Genomic DNA, 16925 nt, shown 5'->3' on the forward strand with positions numbered 1-16925 from the left:
AAAGAACACATAAAAAATAAAATATATATATATATATATATATATACGGTATATACACACACAGAAGCAGTTGAAAATGTGTACGTTTTTGAGAGATGTTAGAGCTACAGCAAATTATCGTTACCTTGGGAATTTTCAAATAGCTTTTTTCGTTTCCGTTTACTTTGCGTCCCATCTATATTTACATCTGTTTCCTTCTGTTCTGTATCTTTCAATCTTATTTCCTTCTTAACTTCTGTTTTACTTCTCTCTTCATTTGCTTTTCATGCCATCTGTCTCATATTGTTCCCTGTTTCCTGTCTTCTTGTGCCCTGATGTCTTAATACAGGTCTTCTTCTCTTGTTTTCTCTCTCCACAGTATCCCTAACAACATGCTAACTTCCAGTTGGGAAAGAAGCTGATAAACTCCCAGTCCATGGGGAGTATAGGCTTCATATTCACACAGTTACACACACTTTCCCCCGGGGAGTTGCCCGGTAACAATCACTTATTCTGTGGCTGGTTGACTGAGGCAGTTGAAGGGTTAAGTGCCTTGCTCAAGGACCTGTCCAGCTAGAGTGACGAATGACTCTCACTGGCTTTTCTCCCCCCATGGCCATTCATCATCCTCATTCTCCCCTCCCATCTCTTTATCTGTAAGCATCACCTTCACACACCCTCGGCTCATCCTCGCTGTTGTTCCTCTATCCTCTCCTCCGCTCCCTTCATCACTGTCTCTCCTCGGAGCCCTCCCATGCTCCATCTCCCTCCTTCCCCACCACCCACTGCTTCTATTATTGCTGGAGTGGGCTCTGATGAATGACTGAGTTTGATTTTTTTTGAGGGAGGAGGTGGAATCGAGTGAGGGGGAATCGGAGGGAGAATAAGAGTGACTTTAACTTTTTACCTGTGACGCACTTTAGCGTATGTTGTTATTCAAAGTGATTTAAAATCAGTTTCAAAAATTCAACCCACAACATTTGCATTGCCAAGTGTGCTCGGGCAAAGTTTAATGGGTGTTTTCAACATTAAGGGCGTTATTCGTGGGAGGGAGCCAAACTTTGAGGTGATTAGATCAGCTTTTCACTGATTTTTAATGCTTTTAACAACTGATGGATGACTAACAAGTTATATTACCTGACGAGGCGAACATTTATTAAGCTCAAATCAATCTAAAACAACAAAAGCTTTTCTCAGTACAAAGAACACAGCTTGATAAAATCAAACTGTAAATAAATAATTAGTTTATTTTCTTCTTTTCCACAGAACCCCCCCCCTCCCCGAATAGTTATACAACTGTCAAAACAAGACCAAGTCTCTTTTGAACTGTCTGACAGGCCTACATCATTATTTATTCCTCTCTTAATCACAAAAAACCTTTTCACTTTGATTGTCACAATGTGCTTGTTTCCAAGGAAACACTGTTCAAGTCTGCAATTTCTAATTAGATTTTTTTTTTTTTTATTTAATAAGTCATGACTGGCAAGAAAATACCTGCTATTATATATTCTGCTTCACTAGTGTAAAATTAAGCTGAATAACCACTAATGAGTTCCTTTCAACACCAAAGACAAACACATTCCTCAACTTTAAATGCAGTGTTGAGTCAAAGGTGCAATAAAAGTAGCAATAAACAAGTTTTTGTTTTAAAAAAACACAATTACTGATGTTTATCTTCAATGCACCTGACCTACAAACAGGGATGCACTGATATTTATACTGATACCTGGGCTTTGGCTACCAGCGTACTATTGAAAAAGCTGTATATCTCACTGTGTGGAAGTGAGTAACATCATTCTTCTATGTTATTCTTATATATATATATATATATATATATATATATATATATATATATAAATTCACTGGAGCGTTAATAATTAGTAAAATAATCAATTCTGCACAAGCAACTTGGTAAAATGAACTGGATTCCAGCTGTCTGAGTCAGTATCAGTCCGATATCTCATATCAGTATCAGTCCTACAAATCCTTCTCTCTCCTGCCCGGTTAGTGTCAGAATCATCAAACTGCACTGACAAAATGTTAAAAGTTGACTCAAGTCTCCTTGACTGATGACTGTAATCAACTTTTAACCCGGGTTCAGACTAAAAACCCTCAAAGATTTGAAATCCAGTTGCATCACACACATCAGGAGAATCTTCACTCCAATCTCAAACATGCACATACTACAAAATCTGAAAGTAATGATGCATCACACACTACACGATATTATTAAGATGCTAGAGAAAGCAATGCACCACCTCACGGGATCTCACGGATCTAAACAAGACTGACGCAATGCAACAACATCCAAAAAACAAAGCAGAAGGCAGTTCGGACGACGCGTTGTCTATTCTTCAACAGAACTGGAGGTGAGTGTTTAACTGTATGTTGTAATCACTGTCAACAATAATACATTAACATTAGCCAGAAGTTGACAGAGCATGTTTATCGCTGTTGGAAACGTGGTTTCTCTCTGAAAATGAATGACGTATCATCCAGATTTTAAATCCTAAATATCAAACATGTTTGATTATAAAGTAAATAAGTGTAAGATTGGATCTGAAAACCAATCATACCAGACAATCTGGGCCGAACATCAGTTCCAACCAAGTTTCCAGACGAGAGATTTCTCAGTGGATTGTGTGGAGGGTGATCGGGGTTAAATTTGCCTGTAACTCCTTTAGTGGGTAGCCCTAATAAATATCACTTTAAAAATCAGTGCACACCAACACACCCACTGTTTTTTCACATTGCTAATATAAATACTGTGAACTTGCACATTCCTGTTTGCACAGCTCCTTCCCTCATTTAAACAACTCCATATCTGTACATGTTTATCATTTTATTCACTTTTTCTATTCTTCATATTTTTCTATTTAAACTGCTGATTTCTGACTGAAGTGCTAGCCTTAATGATTAAGGCAATATAATATATACACTATATAGATAAAGGCTTAATCTATATGTGGATTTTAGTACTTTATTTGTTCTTATGTACCAATACACCACTGCAAATTTCTTGTATGTGAAAACCAACTTGGCAACAAAAAGGATTCTGATTCTGACAGTGATTCACTCGATCACAACACCGCATGTTTCCAGTATTTTAAGGATGCGCTACAAGGCATGTTTCACAGATATGGTAACCAGAACTAAGACACAAAGGACAGGATCTGGTTTCACACAGCTGACATTGAAAATCAGTAAACATGTTTTTAGGCAGTGTTTTAAGTAAAATTCTACTACTCTGTTGCAAAAAAAAAAGCGTACAATAACAATGTGGAGCACAGTGGACGTGGGTGTTGTGCTGAACACATATTTGATGTATTTGCTGCCATTAGAGAGGGAGCACTGCTTGGCAGGCCATGAAAGCTGGAGTGGATAGGATGGACAGAGAGAGGTAAACAGAAAGAGAGTGGTACATTCCACTCGAACACTCCCGAACCAAGAGCCAACATCTGCCTGCTGGCCTTAATGGGAAAGGAGGAGAGGACGGAAGAAAAAGCCTCCTTGCTGCTCTTTCTGCATCCCTTCTTCCCTCCAGCTCAGGTAATACACACACACACACACACACACACAAATCAGTGCTCACTTCTTGTCCGGAGAGGTAATATGCAGCCAGCAATCCTCCAATGAAACGGATGTTGACCTCAAACACAGAAACCTCGGCATTCTGGGAAAACAAGACCACAGACAAAAGACAAAAAAATTGTTATTCATTGTGTTGGTTTTATACCACTCTCTCTGGGAAGTTTTAATTTCCCATGAAGAAAAAAAAAGGGATTAGCAGATTTCGTATGAGCTCCTTGTGGGTTTCTGTAGTACCTGCACAGATTATGTTTGGTTTCATCTCTTTTCTGACAGTGATTGTGTCAACTGGTTTGTAAAACCTGCCAAAACAAATCAGGAACCCACAGGTAGAGACAGGGAAGACTGGCATTCTTAAAGAAAAAACTGAATAATTACAGGTTTCACACACCTTCACACCTTATCATTTAATCAAAACGTTATAAAAGGCAGATTTACACGAGGAAAAGACACAAAGTAACCTGTGCTACAATGGTCTGTCACTCAGGCAAACAACAGTATTTGTGTTTTAGGAAAGAGACAAAACATTGATTGCATTCTTTGTATCCATTTTAATATTCAGGGAGAAGAGTACTGAGTACTATATCTTTAGGGTGGGTAAGTAATTGGGGTTTCACAATTTAAATTCTGAATCAAATTGATTGAAATGAGATTGCAATTTCAATTTTCAAAATCAAAAGCAGGATAGAAAAAAAACTGACAATTTTACTTTTATGACCATACGGCACACAGACCTGATAGTATATTCCAGAGACATGTTAATGATATCACACCTGATAGAATATAGCCTTTCTTTTAAAAGAATAATTTAAAAACTGTGAATCAAAGTTGCCAGGTCATAAAACCAATGATCTGTTGATCTTTACGAATGAAGACTTCATAGTCTCAGTGATGAAAAAAAAAGTTTAGAATGGAAATTGAACAGAATAGTAACCTTTAAATCCAAAGTCTTATCAAATGATGGATTTGGGAAATCGTGATACCCCTATTAAGTTAATCTGCTTAGTGGTGATATAAAAAAATAAACACAATGGCAGACAGAGAGACTTTAACTCTGATAAACACTTGCAGCATGGTCTCCATCGCTGTTCAGCCAAGTAGGAGGTTGATTGTGAATATTTTAAATCTCCATTGGAAATGCTATTTGTATTCCGAAGCAGAAACTCTAAATAAAGTGATTCTTGGGTCACTTGTGTCAATCAACAAATATGTAACCTCCAGACAGATTGACGTAGAAGTGTGTGAGAGCTTCAGAGCTCTTTAGACTTTAAACTAAAGCCAAACATTTACTACAAGTAAACTGTGTGTGGATAAACACTGCACACAACGTCTATGCATATTTCTTCCACTAATTAAGCTCAGAGTTGTCACCATGGCTATTATTCTGTAGCTTGGGGTGCTCAGAGGGAGGGGAGAGAGTTTGCTGTTGTTCAACCCCAATTTTCTTGTTTGCAGAGCATGGCTTAATTGGGGATAAATCACAACAAAATCCTCTATTTTCCACTCTGATGTACCCCAAAGAATAATCACCCAGTCTTCTTCTAGTGTAGTCAGCTTCCACAGAAACCACAGCAGCCTCGGTGGTCTCGGGTCAGCGTTTTATTGAAGACAACTTTATGCAAAAACTGGAGTAAAGTAAGTAATTTAGTAAAGTAAGAAATGTCTCTGTGATGGACAAGTGCCTCAGTGGCATGTCAACCCTGATGCAGGAAGAGTACACCTTTCAGCAGTGTGGATTTAAATGCTGAGAGCTGCTTGCAAATTACACTGTGACCCTGCTCTGATATTTTCACTCAAGAAATGAAAACATACAAGAGATGACGACTTTACCTGCGCCTCTCTCTAAAGGGCGGGCTGAATGACCTCGATTCACAGTAAATGCACTCCACGAGGGAGGGAAGGAGGGAGAGAGAGAGGAATGGAGGAGGAGAACAGGAGGAGTATTTGAATTTTCAAAAATGTGGCTTTAACATGTTGGAAAAAATTACCATGATTGCGGTTTTTGTACTAATTTGTGCTCTCCTGTTACTGGATGAGGTCTTTCGTCTTTAGTCAGAAGCAGGTGACCACAGACAACATTCATAACCTGTTTCGATGCTCAATCATAACATCCTCTAGTTTCAGGTCAGCAGTCAAATCACTGTCCATTTGCCCTCAACTTCCAGATCACTCAATCCCTTAGGTCTTTCTGCTTCTTGTCTTCTTTTTCAGTTTCTTAAGCTAAAGACAGAGATATTCCTGCTGTCAACTACAAGTACTAATGATGGCTGCCTTGTGCATCTTTGGCTGTGCATGTCGAGTATGTGTAGGAGTAGAGCTCAACATTTTCATGATTTAAGCTTGATGCTAAGTAACATATCGTCTACGCCATGATCTCAGAAATAAGAAAATAGTAACCACCTGGATTGTTGCCATGTTTATTAACATCCTGCAGATGTGTTATTTCTATACCACAGATTATAAGGAATGACCAATGCATCTCCACTTCCTCCCACTGTACAACATCAAGGCCTAAATATCCAGATACAGTTGCTGCCATCTTGTTCTGGTGACATCAGCCTGCACAGTTCTGACAAAGAGTAGCTGCGGTATCAAGTTCCCACCAAAACAGACACCCATCTGTTAATCATGACCTTCGTCTTATTGAATCAAATAACTAATTAAAACCAAACTTGAACAAATATCAGCATAATAAAAACGACCTACAATGTCAGAAACCATCTTTGGGGAAAAATGTATTTGACCTCATGTCCTGGGGGGTTTATAACCTATACTGCAGCCTGCCACCAGGGGGCGATCTACATGTTTTGGCCTCACTAGTATTGAGCTGTCATGTCATCTATCTTGATAACAATCTATGGCCTATACGGTCTAAATTTTCTGATGTGCCCTTTAGTGAAAAAAACCTCCAGTAATGCGCATTGGCGGTAATAAACTGTCATTTTGCGGGGGAACAGTTTGTGTTTTTGGTACCCCTTCTTCCACAGGACTATTAATTTTCACCACAGCATTATGTCTAGGGACAGAGCTATGTGAATCATGCGTAGGTTTCTGTAGTTGATTTTAGCCTCTTGGTCGTACCAAATCCGACTCTCTCCTGAAACAAAGGGGACATTTCTATCAGCGTCTTCACAAACCGGTTTCACTCCAGTGTCAGCACCAGACAGCAGGAGCATAGGGACACCTTCAATCGACCTTGAGTTAAAGTGGTTTAGCACACTGTCAGAATGTGTGATAATGCACCCGCGTCACCTGCAGCTGGGTCCCCCCTCAGATCCCATGTGTGCAGTTGTTCTGGCAGTAGAGAGTGTCTTATCCTGACTGTAAAAGGAATGAGGTGAAGAATGGCTCTCATCTCCACAGCTCCACCTAGGTTATTTTCTTCCTGAGTAGATTCCACTTTGTCCAAGACCCCTGAGAGCGTACCTCTACTGCTCTTGTTTTTTGTTTCTTTCTCAAGGTTTCCCCTCTGTTTTATAATCTCTTTCTTATCTGCATACTTTATGCATTTGCTAAGAGGTCAAATACAAATGCATCGAGCTTGCATAGAGCCAGTCTCAAAGTCCCACTGCAGACTGTTCTCTCTTTAAATTGAAACAGTGGAGCAAAATTAGCATATGTAGCGATTGTCTCATTTTCTCAATAATTAACCCCATTTGTTTCACACTAAATTATAGAAATATTGTAGAAATGAATCAAATAAAACACAATAATGAACTTATTATAGTAAGATATTAATATTGTGATTTGAGACGAGAAATAATATTGGATTTTGGATATCGTAATATCATAAGTGTTTGTGGTTTTAAAGGCTGAAATACAGTAAAGTGATGTCATTTTCTGAACTTAACACACTTTTCAATTATTTACCTTATTTATATATATATATACACATACACATACACAAACTTATAATAGTCAACCCTACAATAACGTAACATTATTATTATCAATGTATTTGGTCAAAAATATCATGATATTTGATTTTCTCCATGTCTCCCAGCCCTATGAGGCAGCAACAGACAATTTTCAGCTACCATTCATCATTGAACAAGCCACCATACAATTCAACTAGTATTCAACTTCAGTTCAAGCGTTTCCTTGAAACCAACATGTCAATATAATTAAACTATAATGGAAGGAGTCCCTCTGTGTCCTTCGGTTTTCTCGACAACTATTCACCCAATCAACTTCACACTTGATGGGTGTGTTGCTGAGAACCTGAGGAAGTGCAATGCCAAGTGGAAGCTCTTGAGCTCTAATGGACATATTTATTAGTAGCGCACAATGTACAAACTATGAAGTGTGTACATATTAATAGAAGAACCCTAGAAACTGTTAACACAACCGAATGACATGCTGTGTACAGCTCACTCTGCGTAGCTTGCTAGAGTTAATTCAAGAACAAAGTAACCAGAGAGAACAGAGGTGTTACATTGTAGCAAATTCAAACATTTCAAGCATCAGCGAGGCTATTGGAAAAATTATTTTGTTCCCACTAGGGATGTTAATAATTAACCATGTAAGCATTAACCAAAATTACAAAGTTTGATTTAGTATTTATCAGTTAAACATCAATATTTTTTAATAAAATTGTCCAAGAAAGCAATTAAAGAAAAGTTTGTTGCATGGCAAAAGAAAGACATGCTATACAGTCAAAATGCATACATACTATAGTGGGTGAGAGAGAGCTGGCTCTCAACAGCGATATGAGGTCATGGTGCTTGGTGAGGCTGGTCACTCTAACAGGCTTTAACTCTGCAACACAGGTACTGTGTTGACACACCACATGGCTCAGACATACTTTTGTTCCAGTGCTGTCCAGTAACTTCTAACTGCTATGCAGATGGAAATGGGTGATCTGGATAGGTCTGGGGTTTCACACCATGACAAGCTGTTGCTATTACTTAGAAGAAAAAAAAAGATTCTGTGGTCCATTTTAATCTGGTTGGTTAAGGGCTATTGGCCGGTTAACGAGGAACGAGGTCAGTAAAAGACGTGTACACTCTTGAATTGCTCGGGGACACATCTATGTCATGGCCGATGTATCGCTCAGGAGCCAGAGAAGTGTAGTGTGAAGCTGTTTGGACGAGTGATCCTCGAGAAAGCTTCCAGCAGCAGTACTGCAGCACTGGAGGCCAAGCAATTTGTTTCTATTAAATATCGAATGATGAAAATGGGAACATCTTGTTTTTTTGTTGATTTAAAAAAAAAATGCAACAGCACATGAGGAGGCAAAGAGCAGAACAACAGGGGCAGCTCGTCATGGGGAGGATGTCGTGTTGAACTGAGTGATGAAGGGATGGGAAGGTCTCGTCGTAAAGCTCAAGGCCGGCTTTATTTGGCAGCATCCATCTATCTAACTCCCGCTCTGCCAGTCATCCTCACTCATTAGATATTTACTACTGGAGCCCAGTGAGGAGTGGAGCCATAAAACAGCCCCTCATTTAAAAAACACCTGCAGTGAACACAGATAGGACAACTAAGAATCATATAGGCTGGGAGATGAAGCATGACAACGACACAAGAAGAGACGTTTTGATTGAAATGAATTGTTTTGTTCTGCAACTACAAAATAAGACAGCGGAGTGATTTCACTCTCTGATCTCCGATCATAAGATAGCTCTTAATGACATACTGTGCTCGCTCTCCTCTGAGAATTACATCCACTTCCTTCACCTTTTCTACTTTCTCTATTAATATCCACCACGTACCAGAATAAACAGAAACCTGTCAACACATCTTATGAGCCATTTTCTTTTTGTGCAGTTTCCTGTCACAGATAATCACTGTTGTTTATTTCAATTGGGCCCTGTCACTACTGTAAAAGTACCTTTCACAGAAATATTTTGATTAATGTATGGTCAACATCATTTTGCTGCTCAATCAATTGAAGCTTTTCCTCTTATAACTCATCTTGCTAAGCAAAAGATACATTTCAAAACATTGTTCCAACAAACCAGAAATATAACAGCGGCAATTGTGATAGTCAATTCATTTCGTTTTGAGTGAGTTTTAAAGAATATATGCTACAATGCTCTGATCCCAGCTTCTCAAAAGTTCATATTTGCTGGTTTTCACAGTTATCTTTAATAATAAGTGAGAAATCTTTGGGTATTGAACAGTTGTCAGACATTGGAAGCCATCACCGTGACCATTTTCTGACATTTTGGAGGCCAAATGATTGAGGAAATAACAAAAAGATTAATAGGTGATGAACATTTATATTTCCCAACTGCTGAAATTATTAGAACATTTATTTTAAAATGTCAGGTTTATGCTCTGTCCCATAATTTAACACCATTAAGCGGCAGAGAGAGAACAAAAACATGAAGCTGATGTTCGTGTCCTTGTTCTCTATCAATAGCTTTGTCTCAATCACACTGTTCCTGACTTAACAGGAAGATAATAGAACTGATTAATATTAAATTATCATGTGAGGTAAAATGAGTTTTACTATCTTCTCTTCAGTGATTGATGTGTGTTTTCTCTGTGTTCTTTCAGAGGTTGCAAACACCTTCATCATCCATCCTTCATGCAAAAGTATTAATCTATTTTCTTTGCATATAGGCCTTACACAGTAATTGCAATATGGACTTACTGAGCTTGATAATTTAACATTTACATAAGAATGTCACCAACATTTAAACCAACATGATGCAATAAAAAAAGAAAGAATTTTAAATAATAAAAAAAAGATTGAATTGGCAGTACATTGCCTGTTAATGACTCAGTATACCCCTGTGCAAAATGCAAAATATTTAATTAAATGCAATTTTAATTTGCTAAAAGAGCCTGAGCATTCATTTTATTTATTTTTTTATTTTTTTATTTTTTTTAAATTTTATGCTATTTTTTTGTCAGAATTACCAAGTCCATTGCTCTTTGTGGGTACATGCATTACAATGATATTTTATTATCATTATATCATCTTAAAATCTTTATTTACATAAAATTGTCAATAACATTGTCTATTTTTATATGCCATCCAACAAAAAGTACCTATCATGGCAGGCCTGCTTGTATCTGTGTTGCATTTTCCCAGCAGAAAAAGAATATTTTCAACACAAGCGATGCAAATATGTGACATGATTTCTTTGTTTGAATTCACAGTGTGTGGTGTGTATCTGTGTGTGCAGCATGTAGCCTTAACACAAGGCTGGGCTCAAATATTTTACTAGAGCGTGACACAAAAATGTGATAGTCCTTGAAGTTTGAAGGCAAACAAGTGAAAAACATGTCACCCGGGCGACTCGGCTAAAATATTAAATTTTTGCAATGACTTGTCATTCCAGGTGACAAGATAAAGGAACACACAGAGCTGAGGAGCGCACTGTCAATGCCTTACACCCTCAGCTAAAGGCTCAGGGGGAAATGGGAAAGGATGGGAGAGTGGGTGTCTAATCATGACAAACATGACGGCTCTCAGCGTGTAGGACTAAGAAAGTGCTGCAATGTCATGGAAAATAAACAGCAGAATGTTACTCATGAAACCATCTTCTATGCCTCTCATGTGTGAAAGAACTCAGGGTCACATGTAATGTTCAAATGCTGATGTTTTCACCATGTAACCTGCAATTAAGACATTCAAATGAGGAACTTTTGCTCTTTTATGACCAAATCTAGTTAATCAAACTGGGCTCGAACATACTTTTTGACACCTAGCATTAATTTATCTCTCCATTTCTGCCTCATCTTCTCTGATAAAATCTTCAATTTAACCAGCGGTATCAATGCGTCAGGTAACCGACTCCATTAATTTGGTGGATCTTTGAGCCTGGCGATGGATGCAGACCTCATCCATCATGTGAGGGCAGGCTGCAGTGCGGGGGCTCCACCAGGACAGAGACTCCAACAATGACTCACTGCTTGGCTCAACATGACATGGCAGCTATTTAATCATTCATTAGTGGTGTGACTGCTGGATGTGCTGGTGGCAGGTGGGTGGCTGAATTGGGATGTGTGGAGGGAGGGTGTGACACACACAATAAAAACATGCATACGTTTGTTAAAGGCATATCAAAGCCATGAAAGTATGATTTTAAGACAGGACTACTTGTCATGAACAGGACTAATAGACGATAGGGATGACTCCATACTAGAAATTTAGTAGTATATCAGTGAATTTCCATAGCTAGTACAAAACAAAACAATAAATCCCATTTTAAGACAACAAACTCTGGCAGTCCGTAAGAATAAAATAGAAAGTTTTATGAATTGTGGATGTCAGGAGGATTTCATCGAACCTTAGTTGAGCAGAGAGTCCGGTGCACCTAATGTTTATGAGAAAAATGTGGAAAAGGAAGGAAAGGAAAAAGAAAATCTCCATTGGGTAGCTGGGAATAAATTTCTTACTCTTGTGATCCAAAATGTTGTAAATTTTTTGTCAATACTTTTCTGATAAATTAAACAACTTCTGATCAACCCAAATATTATCAGACTAAACCCCGCCTAAATCGAGAACGGATACATATAATTTATTGTTCTGAACCAATACAGATAACTGTGTACACGCTCATCTCTACTTAGCTACTAACAAGATCTGCAACCTAAATGACAGAAGAGGTTGTGTCAGCACCACCCATAACGATGCACGAGAGCGGAGGGGAGCATTCGGAAAATGGCACACACTCTTTTAACCTTACCAGACAGTTTAAAGAGTTGGAAACAAAATGTACGTAAATCCTGGAAGTGAAGGAGTTACGAGGACGTGACTATTGAAAGTGACATAGTTACATGACTGGTAAATGGAGTGCACTTATATAGCGCTTTTATCCAAAGCTCTTTACACTACACACTAGGCTCATTCACCCATTCACACACACATTCATACTGGTGGCCGAGGCCGCTCTACCAACTGAGCCACAGCCACCCCAAACAAGTCACAAACCCTGTTGTTCTCGGTGAAAGTTCGACATCTGTTCGACTTCAAATCAGCACAATTATAGTTTATTACAACTTCATTTAAACTGGTTGTTGTAACATTTGGGCTCCAGCAGCAAGGGCTCATCACTATCAAGAAATCAGACGGGTAAAGAAAGACAAACGTTATTTTGTGTAGTTTTTCTGAACAAAGCGTGATTATTACAGATATTAAATCCAAGAAAGTGGGTTGGGTTAACTGGTAACATGATTAATTACTGCACATAAAACAGTGTTTCTATTTTTCCATGAGTCCCTGCTGGAGTGACATGTTCTCTGATCTCAGCTGAGGACAAAGTTAACTTGATGTCAAAACGACAATAATAAGAGGGAGGAATTATCCTTGAGAGGAGGCGGGACAGTGTAAACCCGACAGTACTACTCATTCAAAAGACATGCACATTTAATCCAAAGTCAGTCCTGATCTTCAAATATTTTTATAATAAAGTGAAAAACGTCTTCAGTATAAAAGGTCAAACTGGCTCTAACACACCCACACACACCCACACACACAGACACACACACAGAGCAGCAGTTAAGGTCAGTGTAACGTTAGCTACTTGCAGAGTGATTAAACTTGACTAAGAGTGATGTCTTTAATCTCCTACATGGAAATCCAGGCCATGCCCTTATTCCAGCCTCACAGCTCTAACTACAGAGCCTGGGTGTGGCTGCACGCTCTGGGTTGAACAAATCTTTGATTTTCACAAGAGCCAAGCTTAATAACACTTTTGCTGCCAATTACAGTGCCAGGCCACTGCTGATCTGAAAAGTATTGCTTCCTATGAGCCGGGGAATTACCTGTTTTGTAAAAGGCCTGAGTGAAAAAGCCAAAGTAATGCCACGGCCATACTGCTGAGACTCAGCCAAAGCTAGCTTAACATTTCATGAATGTTACAGTAGCTGGAAGCTGATGCCTGAATCCTGTACCTAATGCATGCAGGTATAAAAGGCATCAAACCAAGCCGTTAATGAAAACATAGCGACACACCTCCCTCCTTCTCTTGCTCGTTAACAGCAGCTTCAAGCCTCATCCTCTCCTCTTCTCCTCCCTCTAATCTCTCCTCTTCATTCCCTCTCCTGTGGAACTGGAGGGCTTCTCTCTCTTTCCTCTCCTGCCTCTGATTTTTATTACTTAATTCAAACACATTTGCTATTTTTTTCCTCATCGTCTCATATTCCTGTCATTGTTATTGCATTTGTAATGCTCTTAATATTTCTCCACCTTTTTCATAAGGTGCAAATCTCATATTGTTTGTCGCTGAGGCAAGTTTTATTACAGCAGCTGCTCCATCAGGAAATTCTGATATCGCAATGCTAGAAAAATCTTTTCGTTGTACAATTTTAACAAGAATACTTTGATTTAATGACTCAAACCTTCACAATTACAGGTATATGTGTTGTAGTTGTATTCTTATCTTCCACCGTGTCAGGAGGAACTCATAGAACATTTAAGGGTTGACCCAAATCTGATGTAACAAGTATCCAGTACAGATAATGTGCTTCTTTTTTTTTTTTTTTACATGTACGAGCATCATCAGAGTAAAACTAGTGATGAAACTAAATCCTCACTGGGCAGCTGAATATTTTAAATAATACTCTTATTGTTGTGATTAAAATGTTGAACTGAAGCTCAATTCTGAGTCAGATCTTATAATTTTCTAATAAATAATACATTGTATTTTTTTTAATCTGCATCTTATCTCTTTTCATTTTCTACTTAAATATACCTAAATATTCCTTTGAACTTCATAAGAACCACATGGAAAATTGAAATCTTATACAGCCTGGATTACAAAGAAGTTGGGACGCTGAGTAAAATAAAATAAAAAGAATAAACAGAATGCATCAAATACAAAAATGAGGGCATAGATTTACAAAAAAAAAAAAAAAACTTTCCTAGCTTGGGAATTAAAGAAATTGCTGATTGCATTGTCTTTTGTCCATTTATGTCCAGTTTGTGTCTGTAACACCTGTGTTGTCATGAGTTTATTAACTGGTGGGAACATTTCCTTCACTTTTTGTCAATAAAGGGAGCAAAGCAAAAAATCCTTGGGTTCAAAGGTTCAATTGACTCTCTCTCTCTCGTTCACCTAGACTCCGACCCAAATCATCTTTCTTTCCTTCTTTCTTATAGCTTTCTTTACTGCCCATTTGTGTCGCCCTCAACCTGTCGTCACAGCTTCTCTCTCTCTCTCTCTCTCTCTCTCTCTCTCTCTCTCTCTCTCTCCCTCTCTCCCTCTCTCCCTCTCTCCCTCTCTCCCTCCCTCCCTCCCTCCACACCTCTCTTGCTGCCTCCTCTGTTCTTTACGCTCCGTATTTCCCTCTAAGCCCTTCTCCTCTTTCTCTCTCTCCCTCCTCCGTTCTCCATTCTCAACTCCTCCCTGTATCCCTCTTTCCCCTGCTCAACCACAGTGATCCTGAGGTTAATTAGCCCTCCAAGTGTCAGACTGTTAGATCCTGCTGCCTACCTGCTAGCTGCCCTGTGATTGCCTCAGTAGGGGGACTAACAAGCTCAGGAGTAAGAAAAAAAAAGGAGGGAGAGCAAGGAGAAAGCATGGACAGAATAATGATTTTGTTTTGGGTGGGTTTAGAAGAGACACGTGTGACAGAAGGGGAAGAAGCGAGGGATGACAGTTTAGCCATAATGAGGAAGCAGAGAGACAGGGGAGGAAAAAGACAAGAGGTAATGTAGAACAAAAGAGAAGGGGGTGTGTAGAAGAGGTGTGAGAGCAATGTCAGGGGGATGGATAAATGAAAGGAAGCTGGTAAGTTGTGAATGAATGTGAGGAAACCAGTTGGAGGATAGAAAGAATAAAAAAAATGACGAGAGAAAGAAAAGGTGAAAAATGTATAATTTGGCATAAAGTTGGAAATGCAAATTAGTTTTAAAGCTCTCACTTCATTTTCAGTTCAATGGGGCGTTATCAATGACATAGATTAAAATTCAGAAAGTAATTATAGCAATGAAACATGATGCTGAGCGTCCAGTAACCAGGTCGGCCTGGTGTGGATGGCCAATCACACTTAGTGCAAAAATAACACCTGGGTGATAGAAAAATGCAACACAGTGTAACTTTTAAGCCCATCTGAAGAACAGCATACACATCTTTCTTCTCCAAAATAATAGTAAGTGTATGTGATTGTTTTCTTTTAGATTAGATTACATTTTCCTTTATTAGTCCCAGAACCGGGAAATTTCCAGTGTTACAGCAGCAAAGTGGATAGCAAGACTGATAGGAGTTTCAATAAAAATAACTATAAATAGTAAACAAGCAGTATAAACTACACATATAAAAAGGTATTAGCAAATAAACAAATAAAAAAAAAATAAAAAAGTATAACCAATTTACAATTTAAACATAACAAAAGGATTAACAATTTAGAGTGTGTGTGGTCTACTGGGAGCAGTGCTCATTGTAAAGTCTGACTGCTGCAGGAAAGAAGGACCTGCGATAGCGCTCCTTTACACACTTGAGAAAATATATCGTCCAGTTCATTCAATACTAATGTGATATGGCTTCGACAGAAAGTTCCACATCAACTGCAGCCGTCTTGGTTGTATTTGAAAATGCCTCAGCGGAGTTCCACTTTATTGTTTTAGTTTCAGACATGCCCCACATTAGATGAAATGGTCGCGATTGCCTCATCGGATCTCAAGTTACAAGCAGACGTGTCTGCCAGAGCAAATAAAACATGAGCTTTCCCAGACTTTCCCAAACACATATTTCCCAGGACAAGGACAGTGACGGAGTGATAATGAGGAAGAGAGATAGTGAGGGGATTGAAGATAGAGGGCAATAAATAAATGGAAAGGAAAAGAGTGAGAATTATGGAGGAAAAGGGGATAAAGGAAAAAACGGGAGGATGGACAGAGGGTGAAAATGATAAAAGAAGTTACAAGCAAGGCAGATGATGGATAGAGGGACAGATAAAAAATAGTGATTGTCAAATGTAATGAAAGACCGGGGATAGGAGGCAATAAACGGGTCATGTCCAGAGACTACAGAGAGGTTATAAAAGAAAACAGAGGGAGAGAGAGAGAGACAGTAAAATAGAGAAGAAAAAAAGAAGATGATAAAATAGTAATGTAGGATGGAAGATACGAGGTTGTAGGAGCATGCAGGGACCACAGTAAAAACATAACAGAAGGGAAAAGGGATTTGACGGAGGTGATTGACAGAAGAACAGAAGATGGTAATGGGAAAGGAGGAGTGGAGGAGACAAATAATTGAGGAAAGCTGCAGATCTGATCAACAAGTGAGATGGAAAAGAGAGGAGGATGTTAAGAGTGTGAAAGATGATAGGGGGGGCTAATACTGGAAATATGAATATATTCTATCATACTTAGTTGTAGCAACATGTCACACACAAGGAATCATGCAACCTTGTTAAAAAATGACTTAAATGTAGAAATGAAGGCAGTTTAGTTTTTT

At 38.7% G+C, this 16925-nt stretch overlaps 1 protein-coding gene across 1 annotated transcript in view; it reads right to left on the minus strand.

Moving 5' to 3' along the window:
* Positions 1 to 16925, minus strand: part of man1a2 (mannosidase, alpha, class 1A, member 2) — a 161590-nt gene that overhangs the window by 70392 nt on the left and 74273 nt on the right. Inside the window, exon 6 of the mRNA XM_059343553.1 lies at positions 3572 to 3652. Coding sequence (XP_059199536.1) covers positions 3572 to 3652 — 81 coding nt within the window. The remainder of the gene's footprint in view (positions 1 to 3571; positions 3653 to 16925) is intronic.

The sequence above is a fragment of the Centropristis striata genome, chromosome 10 (assembly GCF_030273125.1).
Source record: "Centropristis striata isolate RG_2023a ecotype Rhode Island chromosome 10, C.striata_1.0, whole genome shotgun sequence".
NCBI classification, from domain to species: Eukaryota; Metazoa; Chordata; class Actinopteri; order Perciformes; family Serranidae; genus Centropristis; species Centropristis striata.